Raw genomic sequence first — 20,313 nt, forward strand, 5'->3', positions numbered from 1 at the left:
AAATGACGTCCTGGCTTAAAGTAAAACCTATACCTTTCTTTAGTAAGAAAGGCAAAAACAGATAAATGGTCGTACCGCCCCACCGTCACGAAATATCGAAAAATTGACCTCGGATTCGTGATCAGGAACCAAAATGACCCCTTTGAGCAAAGTTTCACGCAAATCGAAGAGGGGTCGGGGCAACTTTTTTCTATTTCGTGTGAGTTGGTGGAGAATTACCCAAATAGTAAAAAAAACTGAGGAAACACAAGATAAGTTTGTCACAAAAGGCTACGTGGCTACGTGTTAAGTTTTCGCGAAAAAAGTGGATTTCCTCCAGATTTCTAGAATAAAGTACTGGATATCCTTGTTTTTTTTTTAAAAAAAAAGCGCATGATTTTGAACTAAACTGAATCAATAACTTAAGAATGATGAAAATGCATACGGGACATTTATGCAAACAAGGGGCATAAATGACAAATCGTACGATTTTTTAAACATTTAAGTAACGGAAAATGGAAAAGGTTTATTCAAACTATTCTAAAACTTTTAATGAAAATAAAGTTTCATCTAAGTTTTTACAGTTGGAAAAGCTTTCTTCCTCTATGATTTTTTTTTCTCTACTCTTTCTCCCTAAAACAAAAGAATATGAGAAGCAGGCTGCGCCCAAATGCCTCCCACCCCGTCCACTGACAGCAAGCTGCTGAAGCTGTATCGAAGGGTGGAAACATCGCAGCAACCTGACGACGACGAGGATGTCGATTGGGGCACTTCCACTAGCGCGATAGCGGTCCTGGAAAATACGAGTGAGGCTTGTGTGTGTGTGTGTGCTGTGGCACAGATGCAAGGATATTAAAATTATATTATTGCGCTACTGAGGGTTGGGAAAAAGGAAGGGAGTGAGAGAGGGCATGAAGTTTTAATATCACAGCTTGCTAAGAGTGCGGGCGCAGCATCCTTGCACACACAAGGATCATGGTTTGGTCCCGGCTGCTGAGATGAACTTTAGTCTTTCGCCGGAGCTCGAATCGATTGGACTAACTTTTCTGACTTTCTTCCCGGATTTGGCACGTGACTTTGGAAAATCCGTCGGGAAAGGTGGAAAGTGCAAATGATGACTAGTTTTCCAAGTGACCCTCATCATCATTGGGAGAGCACAAACGGTGTATGTGGAAAAGTATACTAGTAAAAATTGTGCAAATTGTGATTTTTGATGGATTGAAAATTAATAAAGTGTAAAATATTCTCATTTAATCCTACCGAACCGTGGATTGCATACTAAAGCATATGGAGCCCCCGTTTCCGCCGGAAGTGTCACCGTTCACACCCATTTGGAGCCAGGATAATCCGTCGCCGATGGTGCACTATCCGGAGCTGATGGCCGCCGGATTTCCCTGTGCAGATTTGGGTAGGTTTTTTGAACCCTCTAAAACCCATCCTAGCTTCTGGACGGGCTTCAGAATTGCGCCAAAAACTATTCTCAAGCCAATTTAATGGTTTTAAAAAGAATAAAAAAAAGAGCTCTTAAAAAATGTTAGGTTTAGATTTAACTTGTTTCATGTGACTTTACACTGTTTAAAAAAAAATATATTTTTTTGGAGGCATCTTTGACCGTGTTTTAAACTAATATCTCTTACTTTATATGTCAAAATTAGTTTGCAGTAATTTTCTGTTATATCCCATATTATGTTTTGACGCACTGTCTTGTGAACTACAAAATAATGGTATAAATTTATAGGTCAAAAAGAACCTTTTTAGTAAAAGAAAATTCGTAATTTTTTGAAAAAAGAGTGGGAGAGGGTTATAATTGTTCCACATTATGAAAAAAAAATGTAAATTTAGACTAACACAATACGGAAACATTGAAGTCGAGTTTAATTTCGAGAACTTTTTTAAACTTCTTATTGAAGCAGTCGATCTTATTTAAAGGCCGTTACTAGAGCGTCCAATTTCCCGTCCCGGGAAAAATTTCCCGGAATTTCCAGAAAAAAATATTCCCCGTTTCCAGGGTAATTTACAAATTTCCCGAAATTCGAGCGAAAGACATTTTTCTCAACTTTTTGGAACCACTTTTTTAAATGCTCTGAAAATAATAATAATGGAAACCCAACATAATTTTGTTTAGTTTTATTATCAAGATGTATTTCTAAAAATATAAATTTCTAAAGCAAGTGGAAATAGATCTTGCTAAATGAAAATAATGTATAAGGCTTTCTAGGCCCAGTGATAAACAATATAATTTTATCCAAAAATAACGAACTCCTCCTGACAGTGTCCTGATGCAAACAATGATCGAGCTCGAGTTGTTCAGTCCCACGAAATATGTTGACTGACATATCGGATGGTCAATCAAAAAAACTAGCTAGAAATCGCATGACAAAAAAATATTGCTAGAAAGAGATAACAAATCTGATGCAAACAACCCCTCAGCTGTCATGTAAACATTCTTTGAATGTGTTGTTAATTTTTTGACGAGATAGCCTTATTACAGTATCGGTAAGCTTTTGAAACAAAAGTGGCGTTATTTCATTTTAAAAATGTTTAAACTCCTTACCGCCAAAGTAAAATTGTATTTTTTACCGGGATGAAAATCGAATTGGTAGCGTTAAATATTTAAAATAGGTTTATGCGAGAAGAATTACTTAAAGTTAAAAATCGTGTTTTTGTGCTACGAAAAATCCTTCAACCGAAGTCAATTACAAACCTGAAAATCATGTGGCATATTATAACCAGTAAAAAAATCATTGAAAAACTACATTGTATTGTTTGAGAGGTGTCCAAAAACATTTTTTTTTTCTTCAAATATTGAAAACATTGAGTTTGTTTTAATAAAACAAACACGAGAAGTTAGATTTTTAGGGAAAAACCAGTACGATTTGTTTTGGAAAAGTAATTTGTCATGAAAAATATATTTTTTGCAAGTTTTTTTTTTTATTTTACCGTTTCAACATTATGTTTCACTCTCTCAAACCACCAGTCACAGAGGCCAGTTTAAACGAAATCTTATGATTATGGAGTATGGATTTATTTTACGCACTGTCCAAACACTTTGATAAAATAAATACTACTCGTCAAAAAATATCTCAGATATATTTTTAAATTTATTGGAATTACAAACATTTTCTTGAAGTTGTATGATTTTTTACATGCAGTCAGGCTTTTAATCAATCTTCATACATTTTTTAACGATTAAAGTCACTGTCCTGTACAATTACTTGTCACAAAATCGCTCACTAGCGATAACATTTAGCCAAAACAGCAACATTCCCCCTGAAAATATTCAATAATTTGATTCATTATTCATTTCTTTTGATAGGATTGTCAGAACTGCAATCTTTTCAAATACACTCATTGGAACAACTGGGCAAATTGACATACCTGTCTGAAATTGGTATAAATTGGTTAAGTGCTCATAGCTTTTGATATGTTTATCAGATCTTTGATGTTTTATGCTTATTCGAATGGTCTTTCAAATACCTTTCAAAAAATATATATCAAGGCGGCTTTCCTTACAAAAGCCACCCTTTCAACAATCTTCCGAGCTTTAGTCAGAATCGTTTTTTAGCATAACTTTCGAAGTACTTTTCTATGAAGTTTTTTATATTAACTAGGGTCTTATGGGACCCTAAGACGAATCGAAAACGGTCCAAATCGGTTCAACCAGTCCGGAGATAATCGAGTGCATTTGTTTTTGGTGCACGGACTTACAGACATACACATTTGATTCTGAGTCGATATGTATACGTGAAGGTGGGTCTACGAAGTCGAATTAAGAAGTTTATTTTTCGAGTGATTAGCCTTTTTATAGGAAGACAAGATGAAAATTATTAATAAAAACAATTGAAAACGATTTATCCAAATTATAAACGGATATTAACCATTTTTCCTTTCTAAAACAGAATAAGTAAAACACCAATTGGTGTAAAGCCGTTGCAAATCTTTTTCAAAGTTTATGTCACTCCCTTCAAAATTTCTCCGAAAAATCAGGGGGCAAAAGAATAATTTTTCCAAAAACTTCAAAATTTTAATGAAAATAGAAGTCATATCAACTGAAAACTATCTAATTAATTTTTCTGCATTGGCATGCATACATGCATGTTTGGACTCGTTTGAAAATATTATGAATTCTTATAATGTACAGCACATTAAAAATATTTCCACAAAAAAAACGTCAGTTGTTAGAAATTTCGGAAACCAGTGGGCTTAGACAATCATCACATCACATGGCGAAATCCAGTCTGCAAAAATCACCGCTAAAAAAGTCCGCTAAAATCACCGTCTCCTAACGAAGCGAAGCGAAAACCTATTTAACGATTTAGGGGAAATATGCCCTTTCTAATCAAACACACAAATTTATGCCATTTACTGGTCAAAATGATCAAATTTAATGCACTTTTGATCATAATTTCTATATTGCGAGACCATTTCTCATCATTTTGATGGCACTCACATCTACACGCAAGATGAGAGGTTGACTGCTTAACGAAAGTCGCCATCAATATCTTTTCATTAGCGCAACATGTTCTTTTGAACATTATTTAGTCACTCACTTGAAAAATAATCCCGAAACATGTAGGGGGAGAGGGGGTAATATGCACCCCCTAAGGGAAAACTGTGATTGCTCAACCATTACAGCATTACTGAAGAATTTTGTTCGATGTTATAAAACAACTATTATTCTTCGTCATCCATGTGAAAAAAGTCTTAAAAAACCTCAAAATATATCAAATTTTTAAAAACATTTTTGATTCATTTCAAACAACCATGCGGGGCATTATGCACCGCAACATTGGGGCAAAATGCACTACAACAACGGGGTAAAATGCACCACAACATGGGGCAAAATGCACCGGGTAAAAGCAGTTTTCACTAGTCACCACTAGATGACACCGCTGTTTTTACAAAGGAGCTTCACAGCGGTGCATTTTGCCCCGACCACGCTTTTTGCAGAAAATATAATTAAAAATGCATTTTTTTTATGTTTTTGGACTCATCTATCTACAGAATAGTAAAGATTATGGCAAAAACTATATACCTCAACACTTACAATAACAATAAATGCTTGTTATACTGTCCAAAAATCATAATGAAAGTTCAATGAAAATTAGATAAAAACACAACATTTTAAAGTTTGGCAAATAACTTAAGCTGTTTTTATACTACGATGCTCAAATTTTTTCAGCATGGTTTAGCAGTGTTAAGCTTCCAATTTCTATGATTATTCCCCGGAAAATTCTTCCAAATACCGAGAAAAGCGGGGGGTGCATTTTGCCCCGGGGGTGCATATTACCCCCTCTCCCCCTAAATAATTAGCAAGCGCCATCAAAAAAACAAACGCGCCAAGTCTTTGACGTTTCAATTTTGACGACCCATTCCAATCGAAGGCTGAAGAAAACCGAGCGAGAAGCGAAGGCAAATTAGGGGGAGAGGGGGTAATATGCACCCCCGGGGCAAAATGCACCCCCTGCTTTTCTCGGTATTTGGAAGAATTTTCCGGGGAAAAAATCATAGAAATTGTAAGCTTAACACTGCTAAACCATGCTAGAAAAATTTGAGCATCGTGGTGTAAAAACAGCTTAAGTTATTTGCAAAACTTTAAATTGTTGTGTTTTCATCTAATTTTCATTGATCATTCATTATGATTTTTGAACAATATAAAAAGCATTTATTGTTATTGTAAGTGTTGAGACATATTTGTTTTGCCATAATCTTCATTATTCTGTAGACAGATGAGTCCAAAAACATCAAAAAAACATTTTTAATTAAATTTTCTGCAAAAAGCGCGGTCGGGGCAAAATGCACCGCTGTGAAGCTCCTTTGTAAAAACAGCGGTGTCATCTAGTGGTGACTAGTGAAAACTGCATTTACCCGGTGCATTTTGCCCCATGTTGTGGTGCATTTTGCCCCGTTGTTGTAGTGCATTTTGCCCCAATGTTGCGGTGCATATTGCCCCGCATGGTTGTTTGAAATGAATCAAAAATATTTTTAGAAAACTGCTATTTTTAAACAATTTTGAGGTTTTCGAAGACTTTTTTCACTTGGATGACGTTAAATAATAGTTGTTTATGAACATCTAACGAAATTCTTTCACAGAAATGCTGTTATGGATGAGAAATCACAGTTTTCCCTTAGGGGGTGCATATTACCCCCTGTCCCCCTAAGTTCAAAGGGTGGCCACCAACATCACCAGCAGAGCCGGTTGGAGTGAGCCAGTGATGCCATGATTTTTTTCTCTATAAATGCTACTTTTCGTGAGTGTTCGCTTAAAATATCATCAATTTTGGCAGCACTAAGCAGAGCGAAAAAAGAACTAAACTGAAAATAGGATTATGGGAGTGGCCCAATGCACTCGACTGATTAGAATGCATTTGGGAAATATCTTTTTTTAAATGCTTGTGATTGGAATAGCATAACTTTTATTAAAAGTGAAAATAAACACAAATGTTCACAAAAAGAAGCTCTACTCGTTGGTGTACTTGGTTTTAGTAAATTTCAAGGAACACTCCAGATTATTCAGCATCATTTAAACACAATTTAAACATTTAGAGAAAAAAAACTGTTGCATAAATTACAAAAAAGCGGAGAGATACTGAACTGCCATTATTAAATAAACACTATACCAAAATCAAGCTATCATAATTTAATTTTCATCCCTCCTCGCAGCCATTTGGCCCCGCCAGCAAGTGGGCAGTTTCGTGGCACAGCGCCTGTCACCGCGTGGTGCCCAACCGGCGTCCACCTCGAGCTCGAAGAAAACCCGCCGCCGGGTGGCATCGATGGCCCAACGGAGGGCCGCCAATATTCGCGAACGACGCCGAATGTTTAACCTCAACGAGGCGTTCGACAAACTCCGACGGAAGGTGAGACTTTTTTGAGTAGATTAGTGGGATTTATTGAACTATTTTTTTTTTTTGTTTTCTAAAGGTTCCAACATTTGCCTACGAAAAGCGACTTTCTCGAATTGAGACGCTGCGGTTGGCGATCACCTACATTGGGTTCATGTCGGAACTGTTGAACGGAACGCCAACCCACGACGGACGATCGCCGGAGTTGTACCCGAACCTGGTCCATCCACATCACCCAAACCACATCCATCCGTCGTTCCATCAGCGGGAGTACATTTCGCCGTATGCACCACACACTGGTTGATAAGTGACTAAACTAGGATTAATTTATTATATTTATATTATTACTCATTATGTTGATAATTTTGCTTCTTCTTTTGTTCAAATAAACCTAATTATTGAATCTTGTTAAATAGAGCAAATCATTGAAGATGACATAAGATTTTTTTCTAGTATACTATCTACAACAATGGTCCTCAGCCAGTTAAACCTCGCGGGCCATTTTGGTAATTTGCGCCATAATTGCGGGCCGCATGTGATATATCAATAAAAAATACTGAAAATCGCATAATATGAATAAATTGAAAGTTAAATTTCAATAATCAACTAATTCCTTCGATTTGGAAATACAATTTAATGTTTTCCAAATCACAAAATTGTGACATAATATACTTCCATAACCAACTAAAAACTTTGTTTATTCCAAATAAATTCCATCCAATACTTTTAATCAAATCGACACTTTTAAATTTAAACTTTTCAAATGCTTTACAAACATATATTGGATTGGTATATTTTTAATCTTGAAATTTTGCTGGCTACTTTTCCCATTGATTTTTTAAATGTATGTTTGGAACTCTTTTTTTCAAACAATAATCTTTTAAAAATTACAATATTTTTAGATTTTTTTTATTAAAAACCATATTCAGAGAAAATTTTATTTGGCTAAAGAATCAAAATAATGTTGCACTACCATTTTGAAAAATAACTATTTTATTGTAAAATAAGTTAGAAATACCTTTCTATTTTTTTTATTTTGCAGATTAATTTTTATTGAACAAAGTGGCGAGAGACTAAAATTAAGATTGTATTTGAAAATTTATTAGAAAAAATTAATGTGCGTTAAATTTTTGAGCAAAAAAAATTTGATATTCATCTGACAACTAAACGAATCACATACCAATCTGCAGCGCCGTACCTAGGGGTTGGCGCAGTTGGCGACCGCCAAGGGCGCCAGCCCTTGGGGGGCGCCGAAAACGATGATTGTACAAATTTGTCATGTTATTATAAAATCCTAGAAAGGTATTCAGAACAAAAGGGGCGCCAAATTTTAAAGTAGGACTACAAAATAACTCGATAATCTTGGTCGGAATATTACAAATATCAGCTCCCTCCGTGTACGCACGAGAGCATGCAGCTAGTGCTCAGTGCTCCATCGTTTTTTCGATTTTTTTCGCCGTAATTGATTGTGGTTACCCGCGAGTTTGCTTCTCCAGCATGCCAAAGGCCGGCCGTGGCCGTGGCAGTTCGAGTGCGGCCTCGAAAAACCCGCGAAGTTCGTCTACCGGCCGTGTGCAAAAGGTAAACAAACCAACGCCGTGTCGGCCGCCATCGCGCAGGGAGCGTCAGCGCAGATGGAATCGATAAAAGTTACTACATCCCGGATATGTTCCGAGATCACCAGTGCGAACCCGTTCCGGTACTTCCGGTGCCACGACCAGTGGCACATCAACATCCGCCAACATCCCCATCAGGAACGAGTTCCAGATGCTGAGCGACGACGAAGAAAATAACAACTCTGACGGTAGCAGCACTACCGACGACGACGACGACGATGATGGTCGTGCACGGAAAAAGTGCCGACGTCAAAAAGAACAACTCTCCAGCGGAACGTAGACCACCTCAATTTTTGTTTTGGACACGTTAGCGGACGATGTTGACGAGTTGCTGGAAGGCCTCGGATATTGTCTGAAAATCGGTAAGTCGGCAGTGCAAGTGATCACACTGAATAAAAAGAATTTCGACCTGGTGTTTGAAGAATTGAAGCGTAGCAACTTCAACTTCTACACATTCAACCCCGAGAAGCCCCCTGTTAAGGTCGTCTTGCAGGGTTATCAAGACCGTCCGATCTCCGACCTGAAGGGTCACCTTTCGGACGCCGGAATAAAACCGCGGGAGATTAAAGTGCTCTCGCGCAAGACAACGGTAACAGGTACACACACACTGTACCTGTTGTACTTCGACCGCGGCACCGTCAAGATCCAAGACCTGCGGCGGACTAAGACGTTGGACGGTTTTTGGTAAACTGGCGGTTTTACACCAAGAACCCGACGGACGTAGCGCAATGCCACCGTTGCCAGAAATTCGGCCACGGCTCGCGGAACTGCAACCTCCGGCCCCGCTGCGTGAAGTGCGGTGAGTCACACCTCTCGGAGGCGTGCGCACTGCCACGAAAGGCGGACTTGGGGGACAAGGCAGAACAAACCAAGCCGCGCGTAAAGTGCGCGAACTGTGACGGCAACCATACCGGCAATTACCGCGGATGCGTCGCGCGCAAGGCCTACCTCGAGGAGCAGGAAAAGAGGAAGAAGAAAGCGTCCCACCCTCCTCAGCGAAGTACGAGCGCAGCCGTTCCTGCAGCTGGACAGCGTACGGTTCCAGCGGAAAACTCAGCGTTCCCTCCTGGTTGGGGGCGTTCGTTCGCCAGCGTGGTCGCTGCCGGTAGCGGCAGTACGGCCCAGCAAGAAGTCACCGGGAAGATCTCTTCACCCTGCCGGAGTTCTTTGCTCTCGCGGGAGATGATGACGCGGTTTCGGAGCTGCCGGAACAAGGCAGAACAATTCCTGGCCCTTGGGGAACTGATGATCAAACACATCTACAAAGGATAAATTACCTGTGATCTAGATATAAGCTTTCTCTTCCTCTATCCCCTTTCCTTTGCAATTTCTGTAAGTTTTTTTATAGTTTTTTCTTACTCTTGCTAGTGCCTTAGTTAAAGAAATAATTGTTCCTAAATGGATTATGATGCAACACACAGCTGTAAGGAACTCCAAAACTCTGTTATGCACTTCAAAATAACTCATTGTATCATGATTATTCACCAATAAAACCGAATTGAATTGAATTGAAATATTACAAATATTACTTATAACACTTGGGGCGCCAAAATCAACTATTTCAAAAATTGTACCAGAATTAAATTTAAAATTCTCTCAATTCATTTATCAAAGGGGGCGCTCAAGTGGCAAAAATTTCAGGGTTTTATAACAATTCTTTGAAATAGCTAGAGATTTTATATTCCAACTACAGTATATAAAATTCAATTTAAATTTCACCATTTTTTCCAGAATCAGGAACCATCAAGCTTTTTTATGTTTTGAAGTATTTTTTTTATATAATCAGCTATTTAATTGAAATTTACACATTTCTATTGAAACTCTGAAATAAAAAGAATAAGATATTTCAAATTTAAAGAAAATGGCATTTGAGATATTTTCATCGTTTTAAATGCAAACTTGTGTGTTGAGATTGGCCTACGTTTTCGAAATACTGAAGTGTTTAAATTGAATATTTCTACCACAAAAAATGCTTTGACTTTTGTTAAATTTCTAGCAAAATATTTTTTTTTTCAGCATAAAAATGTTGGTTTTTAAGAGCACATAAATTGCTCTAAATATATTATATTCTGCTGCTTGTATTCAATTGCTTGTAGCAAGAATGAAAAAGTAAAATTTGGGTGTCTTCGACAAAGTTGCATAGATTGGCATGCCCACCAACTTTTAGTCGTAAAGTAAAATATTATACAATTTCTTGTATAATTTTGATTTGCAGAAACACCATTATCGCGGACCCATTAGAATTTAAACCAAAGCAAAATTCCAACTCCAAAAACAGCAATATTTTTTGGGAAAACACAAAGTTCCACTTAATTTTGCTTCTAGGGTCAATAATTTGAAGAATGTTAGTAACATTTTCCTTGAAAAATTTTGTTTTGTTATGTTTTAATGGAATGGATAAAGTTGCTTATCTTTCACATAAATTTTTTTTATTTCATGGATTCCATGTGTTGGGCTATCCAGTGTAATTTCGCCTAAATTTTCACATTTACACAAACGGTTCTAAAAGCTTTGTATGTAGAGGGTGACTATTCTCGAGATTTTCAATTTCCCGGGAATTCCCGGGACCTGGTAGTGTTTATAACTATGCCAATAATGCCAGTAATGTATAAAGAAAAGTTATAAATGTGTTTCTTTTCAATGAATTCAGTTACGATTTATTCATACTTATTTAATGAAACGTTAATTAGTAGCCTCATTATTTTTGGGAACTATGATCTACTTCTTGATTTTTTTCTGAATCTGCAATACAACTTGTTGTATGAACTTGTTATTAGATTTTTGAGAAATAACAAAATAGCTAATATATAATTTCCCAGTATCGGGATTTTTACAATATAATAAATAGCGACTCAAAACAACAATTTTAATATTATTTTTTTCTTTTTTAAAACTGTAAATATGCAATGAAGAAATAGTGATCCGGAAAACCCGAATGTTCACATTTGGCGGACTTTACAAAGATTACCAGAGTTTTTTTTTCTAAGATATAATTTAATATTGAGGTTTAAGCGAAACGCAAAATTACTCCATGACATCAAAAAAGGAAATTACCTTGATACAGCGAAATTAAAATAATAAGAATAAAAAAAATGGATTATAAGAATTGGTATGCTTGAAAGAGGATATCAAAATTATACTCTCAGAAATAATAAACAAAAATATAAAAAAAATTAGACTTTCTTCTTGTGGCTAACTGCTAAGTATGCTTTAAGGTTAATTTTGGGGTCCACATTATTTTAAGTTTTCCCAATTATAGTTATTGGAATTTTTAATAAGTTAAAATTTACACTTTCTGAATTAGAAGATAAGAGAAGCATTGGTTCATTCGAACTTGAACATCTTACATTGAACACCCAATGTTCTGAACAATTTCGAATTTTCAATATTTTTTTTATTTGTTTATATAATTTTGCTTCGACCAAATTTCGCGGGAATCGAGAGGTCCAAAAATGGTCGATTTCCCGGGAATTCCCGCTCGTCACCCTCTATTTGAGTGTAATGGTTTTTATACAAAATTTTAAGAAACTTTAGATGTCGAAAAATAAACACATAAAATTTCAATGTGTTAAAAAGGTAAAAACTAATTGCCTTTGTTTGAAGCTATGAATTTTCCAAAAACAAATTTTAGGAATTTTATATCAATCAAAAAACACAGTCACAGAGAAGAAAAATATTGTTTTCAAAAATAAATTGAAAAAAAATAGTTTCAAAAGGAATCCATCCAAAAACAAGTTTGAAAAGGAGTCCATTTTCTAATCAGTTAAACTATTTTTTCAGGAATGCAGGAAAATGCTGATACAATGAAATTTAAGCTAGGTCAGATCAAATTCTGTTTAAAACGATAAAACAACACTCTGCTATTTTCAGTCAACATTATTCCTAAAGCACCTTTTCGTTACAACCTATCTGTATTGGAAAGATATAAATCGATTGAAATGGTTTAAAAATAATAAAACATTAATTTGAATATCCTTCAAAGAATTAAATTGTGGTTGGATTTTTTAGCTGTTATATTTATTCAATCAATTACCATTATATTATTAAAAATCTTTGAAGCAATCGCTGAAAATTTAAGTAAACATATCAAAATGATGAAAAATTTGGAGGGGTGCCAAATTGATGCTTCGCCAAGGGCGCCGTGGACCCTAGGTACGGCTCTGCCAATCTGTTTTAGAATTTTTTAAAGCAAGTAATATAATTCATTATTTTTAATCAATGATTTGAATACCGCAACAACACTTAGTTTAAATGAAATAAAATGTGTCAATTAAATACAGATTTGATTTTATTTAGTTTTTTTGAAAATAATGTTTTTTTTCAATTGGCTTGTAAAAGAATTCCATTTTTTTGTTTTGTTATTTAAATTTCATTGAATATATTTCGAAGGGTATTTTGCAACTTTTTTCCTTCAGTAGATTTACTTGATTCTTTAAGAACCCGCAAAACTATGTTCCCAACTTTGAACAAATCAACTGTTGAAAGGTAGTCCACATCTCAGCTTAGGATAGTAACTTCACACAAATAATGCTTTAACAACGAAATAAATTAAAGAAAATGAAATTTTTTATTGAATTATTATTATTTTTCTGAATTTGAATTATTCATAATTGTAAATTAAATAACACTTGTTATAGATATGTATAGATATTAGGGTGGTCCAAATCCGGACTTTTTTGGGGCTACCCCCTGAAATCAAAGATTGACCCATCACTAGGCTAAATTCCAAATTTGAGCTCATTCTGACCACGGGAACCCCTCCCTCCAATCGCTTAAAGTTTGTATGGGAAAAATCGTCAAAATGTATGGAGAAAAGCAACTGTTTTACTTTTTTACCTGTGGAAGGCGCCAAAGTTATCCGATTCTTACCATTTCTCAAATGTAGAACCTTCATTAAATTTAGAACAACTTTCCCCAAGACACCATATTTTTAGGATTTTTTCCCGCGAAGTTATTAGCGCCCAAAACTGACCCTTTTGCGCGGCCAGCTGTAAGGGCTACCTAACAACGATGTTTATTTCCAATTCGTACACGCACGTGCTCTCTCTCGAGCTTGCTCGCCTGCCTGCCTGCCTGCCTGTTTACCGACAAGCGCGCGCTGTTTCTCTGCTTGGACTTTTGTCGTCGTCGTCGTTTTCGTTTGCTATCCGCTGCGCTGCGTTTCTGGCATGTTTATTATGATTTTCAACTAAAATAGCAGGATTGTTTTGAGATATATTAAGCATATAAATTCTTAAATTATGGCAAAAATTAAAAAAAAAACTGCGCTGAAAAAAATAGTTTAAAGAAAAGACAGCTTAGGCTCGATCAAAAAATTACAGCAAATGTCATGAGAACAGGGTTTGTTTGTTTTTTCGTATATTCTAAAGAAACATGATAATGATTCAATTATTAAAAAAAAAAAAACTTCAGGTAATATAAATATTGTTCCTTTAGGTAGTTTGCTTTAACAAAAATATACTTAGTACAAATCAAAGCAATTTTACAATTATTGCTGCAAATTTTCATTCATACTCTCTAAAATTATTTTTTTATTCTTTATGGAAATTTCTTTCTGTGTTCCTAGACCACCTGCAACAAATTTTGCAACTGTTTATCATTTTTTGTCAGTTTACCTGTAAATTTAACGATTCAGAAAACATCTCTTTCTGCACAATCGTAAACTACCTTCAGATCTTGCAGTTGCGGCCTTCCTTTCCTTTCAGTTTAAAAAAAATCTAAAAAAGATTCCTTCATTTTTTATCTAAAAAAACTGCATGGTATTTCTTGTAACAAGAGCAGATAAATTAAAATCCAAAACGATGACGATTCATGGATGAACTTGGGATGAACTAATTCATCAAATTTGTATTCTCCCTCACACGCTCTTATAATATAATATCTTTTGTTGATCACATATTACATTAAATTTTATATCTCAAAACAAACCTGGTATTTTAGTTCAACTTATAATAAACATGTCAAGAACGCAGCGCAGCGGATAGCAAACGAAAACGACGACGACGACAAAAGTCCAAGCCGAGAAACAGAGCACGCGCTTGTAGGTAAACAAGCAGGCAGGCAGGCGAGCAAGCTCGTGAGAGAGTTTGAACCTGAGAGAGCACGTGCGTGTACGAATTGGAAATAAACATCGTTGTTAGGTAGCCCTTACAGCTGGCCGCGCAAAAGGGTCAGTTTTGGGCGCTAATAACTTCGCGAGAAAAAATCCTAAAAATATGGTGTCTTCGGGAAAGTTGTTCTAAATTTAATGAAGGTTCTACATTTGAGAAATGGTAAGAATCGGATAACTTTGGCGCCTTCCACAGGTAAAAAAGTGAAACAGTTGCTTTTCTCCATACATTTTGACGATTTTTCCCATACAAACTTTAAGCGATTGGAGGGAGGGGTTCCCGTGGTCAGAATGAGCTCAAATTTGGAATTTAGCCTAGTGATGGGTCAATCTTTGATTTCAGGGGGTAGCCCCAAAAAAGTCCGGATTTGGACCACCCTAATAGATATGTATAGATTTTAATTTAGTCCATTTCTGAGACTAAATTTATTAGTTCGTAACGATTTTGCTAAATTTTCGTGTATTTTATTTTTTTATGTCTAAAGATAGTATTGATCCCAGATTAAGTTCTTTTTCATACATATCAATGGAAAATAGGTTAGATCGTACCATTTTTTATTTGTATTGAGATCTAAGGTTTGTAATTTTGTTTTAATTAAGATAGTTTTTCAAAATGAAGTAAGTTAGTGATTCAAAAAATCCATCAAATTCAAGAACTTTTAACTTTGAGCATAGTTTTGCCACACTTTCTCTTTATCTATGGAGCTGAAATTTGGCTACATTTGATGTATTAATTTAAATGTGAATTTGAAATTTTGCAGGAGGATCGTAGGTTTTCCATATAATCTAATTTAATGTTTAGAAGTGTTGGATACTTTTTTTTATAACATCGTGGGTTTCAAAATTATCAAAAGTTTAGAAACACAACTATATTCAAAATCTTGGTTATTAAAAAAACGAAATTAAAGTGTTCATTATTTTTCAATTGCTAATTAATTTATTTCCCAGTTTGGATCCAAACATTTTTTTAATATTCAAATTTTATTTGATATTTTTTGGGTTAAGTTTGAATTTGATTTAATTATATTCAACATTTGATTTGAGATAAATTAATTTGGCAATAGTTATATACATGTGGAACGCGTAATGGAAATGTAAAAAAAAAAAAAAATGTCAAATAAGTATCAAGTTTCCTTTTTTCCCGCATAGTGGCGAAACAAAAGTTAAATTTGAACGTTTTAGAAATTGGGAATATTATAAAACGCTAGTTTAGCATTTTCCATGCCCTTAAAAATTAAATTGTGATAGCACATTTCTTCATAAAACTAAATTATTATTATTATTATTTTAATTTTTATTTACTAAGAAAACTTGTTCGTCACGTTTTTTTATATATATATATTTTTTTTGAGGACTTGATATAATGATTCCTAAGTGGGCTGAATTAAGGGAAAGTGGGGCAAGTGTAACAAGCTAAGGAAATGCCCGTTATAACCCTTTAAAAACGTTAAAAAATCTGTCGATTTTTTTTATAATCATCTTATTTCAGGTCTTGGTTGAGACTTTGATAGTACAAGTTTTTTTTAAAAAAAAATCCGGTTTTTTAATGTAAAAAATTGATTTTAAAATTTTTGATTTTCCGTCCGTTCTACTCAAATAGTGGGGCAAGACGAACAACCCGTTGGGGCAAGAGGAACAATGCATGAACAAACATGTTAATTTGCTAACCATTGAACTGTTATCACTTAGATACATCAGATTAGAATGTATTTGAAACGTTTCTTTCATTTTTAGATTAAAAAATAATATTTTACTAAAAATTTGATCGTTTTTACGAAAAAAAATTATGACTTAGATGATAAATAGTAAATTTTCATGATATCACTATATTTTGTATGGACATTATTTAACAATTGTTTATCAGTTTTTAAGTACTTTTCTAATCTAATCTAATCTAATCTAATCAGACCCTAGCGCAGCCAATCTTTCGAAGGTATCCTGGAGAGTGCCTTAGGTTAGATGACGCCTAGCACTCTTCTTGTCATTTATTAACATTTGCAGTGCGCTATTGCATTGAAATGCATTGAGACATCACAAGCGTTAAAGCGGCCAGGCCTACTGCGTAAAGCCGTATCGCAGAGATGACTCGTAATTGGGTTGAGTTTGAGCACTGAGTGTTCGAACAACAACACAATTCTGAATCGACAGGGGAGGAAGAAGCGTGGGGACACACCACCATACGCTCCGAGATTTGGTTGTATTCGTTGGGAGCACCATGCTAAGAAGGTTTGGTACTCCGGGACCCTCTGGGATGGGACATTGTATTTCCACGAATGCCCAGGACACTATTTTGCCGTGGTTATAGCGCCACAACTCGCTCTCTGTAACAGTATTCCTAATTCCAGTCCACGCTCACCAAGTCGTCATGGCCTAGTGGTTAGCATTTTTGCTTACCAATCCATAGGACGGGGGTTCGAACCCCGCCTAGAGCGACTATGATTTTTCGTTCATTTTCAAATTTTATGTGTTCTTAACTTTCTCGTTGGGAGCAGATGGGCATCGAACCCAGATCCATTCGCTTACAAAGCGAACACCGTAACCAGTCAGCCACAGCCGCTCTTTTTATCAGTTTTTAAGTACTTTTATGTATTTATTTCACAATAAAATATGTTGTTGCAGCAATTCGTATTTTTTTCCATACTAAAAATCCATATGGTACACTTGCCCCACCTGAACATGATTTTTTAAAAGCTCTCAACAAAAGTAACCAAAAGTTAAATCATACTTTATAATAGGTGCAAGTCATTGGTAGGGACACTACTGATCTAGGAAAAATAGCATTTTGATAAAATGAGCCTTAAAACGAACCCTAAGCCTTATTTTGTACTTTCCAAATATTATAAGAAAACAAAGGTTTTGGAAAAAACTTCATTCTTTCTTATGAGCAATTCTCTACGAAATCGGTATTTTTTCTTCAATTTTAATTTTTGTATTTTTTAATCCGACTGAAACTTTTTTGGTGGCTTCGGTATGCCCAAAGAAGCCATTTTGCATCATTAGTTTGTCCATATAATTTTCCATACAAATTTGGCAGCTGTCCATACAAAAATGATATGTGAAAATTCAAAAATCTGTATCTTTTGAAGGAATTTTTTGATCGATTTGGTGTCTTCGGCAAAGTTGTAGGTATGGATATGAACTACACTGGAAAAAAATAATACACGGTAAAAAAAAATTTGGTGATTTTTTTATTTAACTTTTTATCACTAAAACTTGATTTGCAAAAAAACACTATTTTTAATTTTTTTTATTTTTTGATATGTTTTAGAGGACATAAAATGCCAACTTTTCAGAAATTTTCATGTTGTGCAAAAAATCTTTGAGCGAGTTATGAATTTTTTAATCAATACTGATTTTTTCAAAAAATCGAAATATTGGTCGCAAAAATTTTTCAACTTCATTTTTCGATGTAAAATCAAATTTGCAATCGAAAAGTACTTTAGTAAAATTTTGATAAAGTGCACCGTTTTCAAGATAAATCCATTTTTAGGTGACTTTTTTGAAAATAGTCGCAGTTTTTCATTTTTTTAAATTAGTGCACATGTTTGCACACTTTTGGAAAAAATATTTTTGAAAAGCTGAGAAAATTCTCTATATTTTGCTTCTTCGGACTTTGTTGATACGACCTTTAGTTGCTGAGATATTGCAATGCAAAGTTTAAAAACAGGAAAATTGATGTTTTCTAAGTCTCACCCAAACAACCCACAATTTTCTAATGTCGATATCTCAGCAACTAATGGTCCGATTTTCAATGTTAATATATGAAACATTTGTGAAATTTTCAGATCTTTTCGAAAACAATATTTTCAAAAATCAAGACTAACATTTCAAAAGGGCCAAACATTCAATATTACGCCCTTGTAAAATGTAAGTCTTGAATTGAAAATTTTGAAAATATTGTTTACGAAAAGATCGGAAAATTTTACAAATGTTTCATATGTTAACATTGAAAATCGGACCATTAGTTGCTGAGATATCGACATTGAAAAATGGTGGGCTGAGTGAGACAAAAAACATCAATTTTCCTGTTTTTCCAACGTTGCAATATCTCAGCAACAAGATCGTATCAACAAAGTCGAAGCTGAAAATATGAAATTTTCTCAGCTTTCAAAAATATTTTCAAGTGTGCAAACATGTGCACTAATTTAAAATGAAAACTGCGACTATTTTCAAAAGTCACCTAAATATGTTTATCTTGAAAACGTGCACTATCAAATTTTACAATACTTTTTCGATTGCAAATTATTTTATCGAAAATGAAGTTGAAAATTTTGCGACCATTTTCGATTTTTTGAAAAAATCAGTATTGATTAAAAACTTCATAACTCGTTCAAAGATTTTTTGCACAACCTGAAAATTTCTGAAAAGTTGGCATTTTATGTCCTCTAAAACATATCAAAAAATAAAAAAAAATAAAAATAGTGTTTTTTTGCAAGTCAAGTTTTAGTGATAAAAAGTTAAATAAAAAAATCACCAATTTTTTTACCGTATATCATTTTTTCCAGTGTAGTCCATATCCATACCTGTTCGGGCCTGGCCGACATGGGAGTGTTGGACTGTATGGAGCGTAGGCACGCAGGAGGAAAAAACACCGTAGATCTTAATTTTCTAACTTTATTTTTCCCACTTTCCTCTTCCTCCTCCTGCTACTCTAAAAAACTGTTTTTGTTGCTGCTGTGTGTCCTTCTCGATCGAAGGTTGGACGTGGACTTGTTTGGCCTCTCGCAATGAGTGACGTTTCTCGCTCGTCGGTCAAGCAGATTGGCGTAACACGGTGGGTCTTCGGGTCGGAAACGCGGCGGGGTTTCAGCCTTCGGTTGTACCGAACATACTCCCCCGTTGATCTCAACTCTTTGGTTAGCCCACACAACGCTTCCGGTGGATGGCTGCGGATTGGTCCGCCGGTTCTCGTCGCTCGCCGACGTCTTCGATGGCCGGTAGGACGGCGTGAATCCCTCGGAAGTTGTTTCTGCGCTTGCTGGGTTGAGCTGACTTGGGCTCATGTGACAGTTCGTCCGGTGGTTGTCGGATGCCAGAACCTGCGCCTGCGATCGACGGTTCGCTGGAACAGTTCATCTTGGCTGGGCGGTTCGTGGCTACCTGGATGCCGAGAATTGCGATCACGAGATTCATCTGGACTGGTTGGCTTGGCTCTAGTGCGATCAGGAGCGGTCTGGTTTCAGGTGATGATGCTGACGACTCCTGATTACTTGTTGACTTGTGGCTTGGCTTTCTCGACTGGTGGACTACGAAGACGTTGGACGATCCACGCTCGGCGTAGGACCAGGAGTGGGATGATCGGCTGCACTTCTCAAGTTCTCCGATGAAACCCAAGTCCTCGAGACGCCGCTGCTCGTTGACGTGGAATGCGCTGTTGCCGGGGATACGCTGCTTGGAAAGGGAAGTTCACGTTTGTCTGGTGCCTTTGCCGCAGTCTGCATCAGCGTTTGGTACTTCGGGACTGTCATCTGCCGCGGTTGGACGCGGTTAATCTGGTTTTGAGTGTGCTTGCGGATTCGGACCTTAGTCTGGGGCCGCTGTCGCTGTGGACACAGCGTTGGTTGACCTCGTCGTCGGAGTACCACCACTTCCTGTTGCAGTGGCTGCACCTGGTCTGATTCTGCAGTGACAATGAAGGGCGATTTTGTTCCCGTGCCCAAGGATGAGTCAGGATACAGACGATCGTTGGATCTTCTACAGGCGCGCCTCTTGTTGTTAGGTCGTCCAGAATCCGCAGTAGCCTCTTCCTTGGCTTGCAGAACTC

The 20,313-nt window shown here is 36.0% G+C and overlaps 1 protein-coding gene across 1 annotated transcript; it reads left to right on the forward strand.

Moving 5' to 3' along the window:
• The first annotated feature begins 963 nt into the window (after nucleotides 1-963).
• On the forward strand, nucleotides 964-7,237 carry LOC6043403 (protein Fer3). Its single transcript, XM_038264106.1, has 4 exons — nucleotides 964-1,144; nucleotides 1,264-1,387; nucleotides 6,643-6,839; nucleotides 6,904-7,237. The coding sequence occupies exons 1-4, from the start codon at nucleotides 1,091-1,093 to the stop codon at nucleotides 7,126-7,128; spliced, it is 600 nt and encodes a 199-aa protein (XP_038120034.1). The 5' UTR covers nucleotides 964-1,090; the 3' UTR covers nucleotides 7,129-7,237.
• The last annotated feature ends 13,076 nt before the right edge of the window (nucleotides 7,238-20,313 follow it).

The sequence above is a fragment of the Culex quinquefasciatus genome, chromosome 3, assembly GCF_015732765.1.
Source record: "Culex quinquefasciatus strain JHB chromosome 3, VPISU_Cqui_1.0_pri_paternal, whole genome shotgun sequence".
Taxonomy (NCBI): domain Eukaryota; kingdom Metazoa; phylum Arthropoda; class Insecta; order Diptera; family Culicidae; genus Culex; species Culex quinquefasciatus.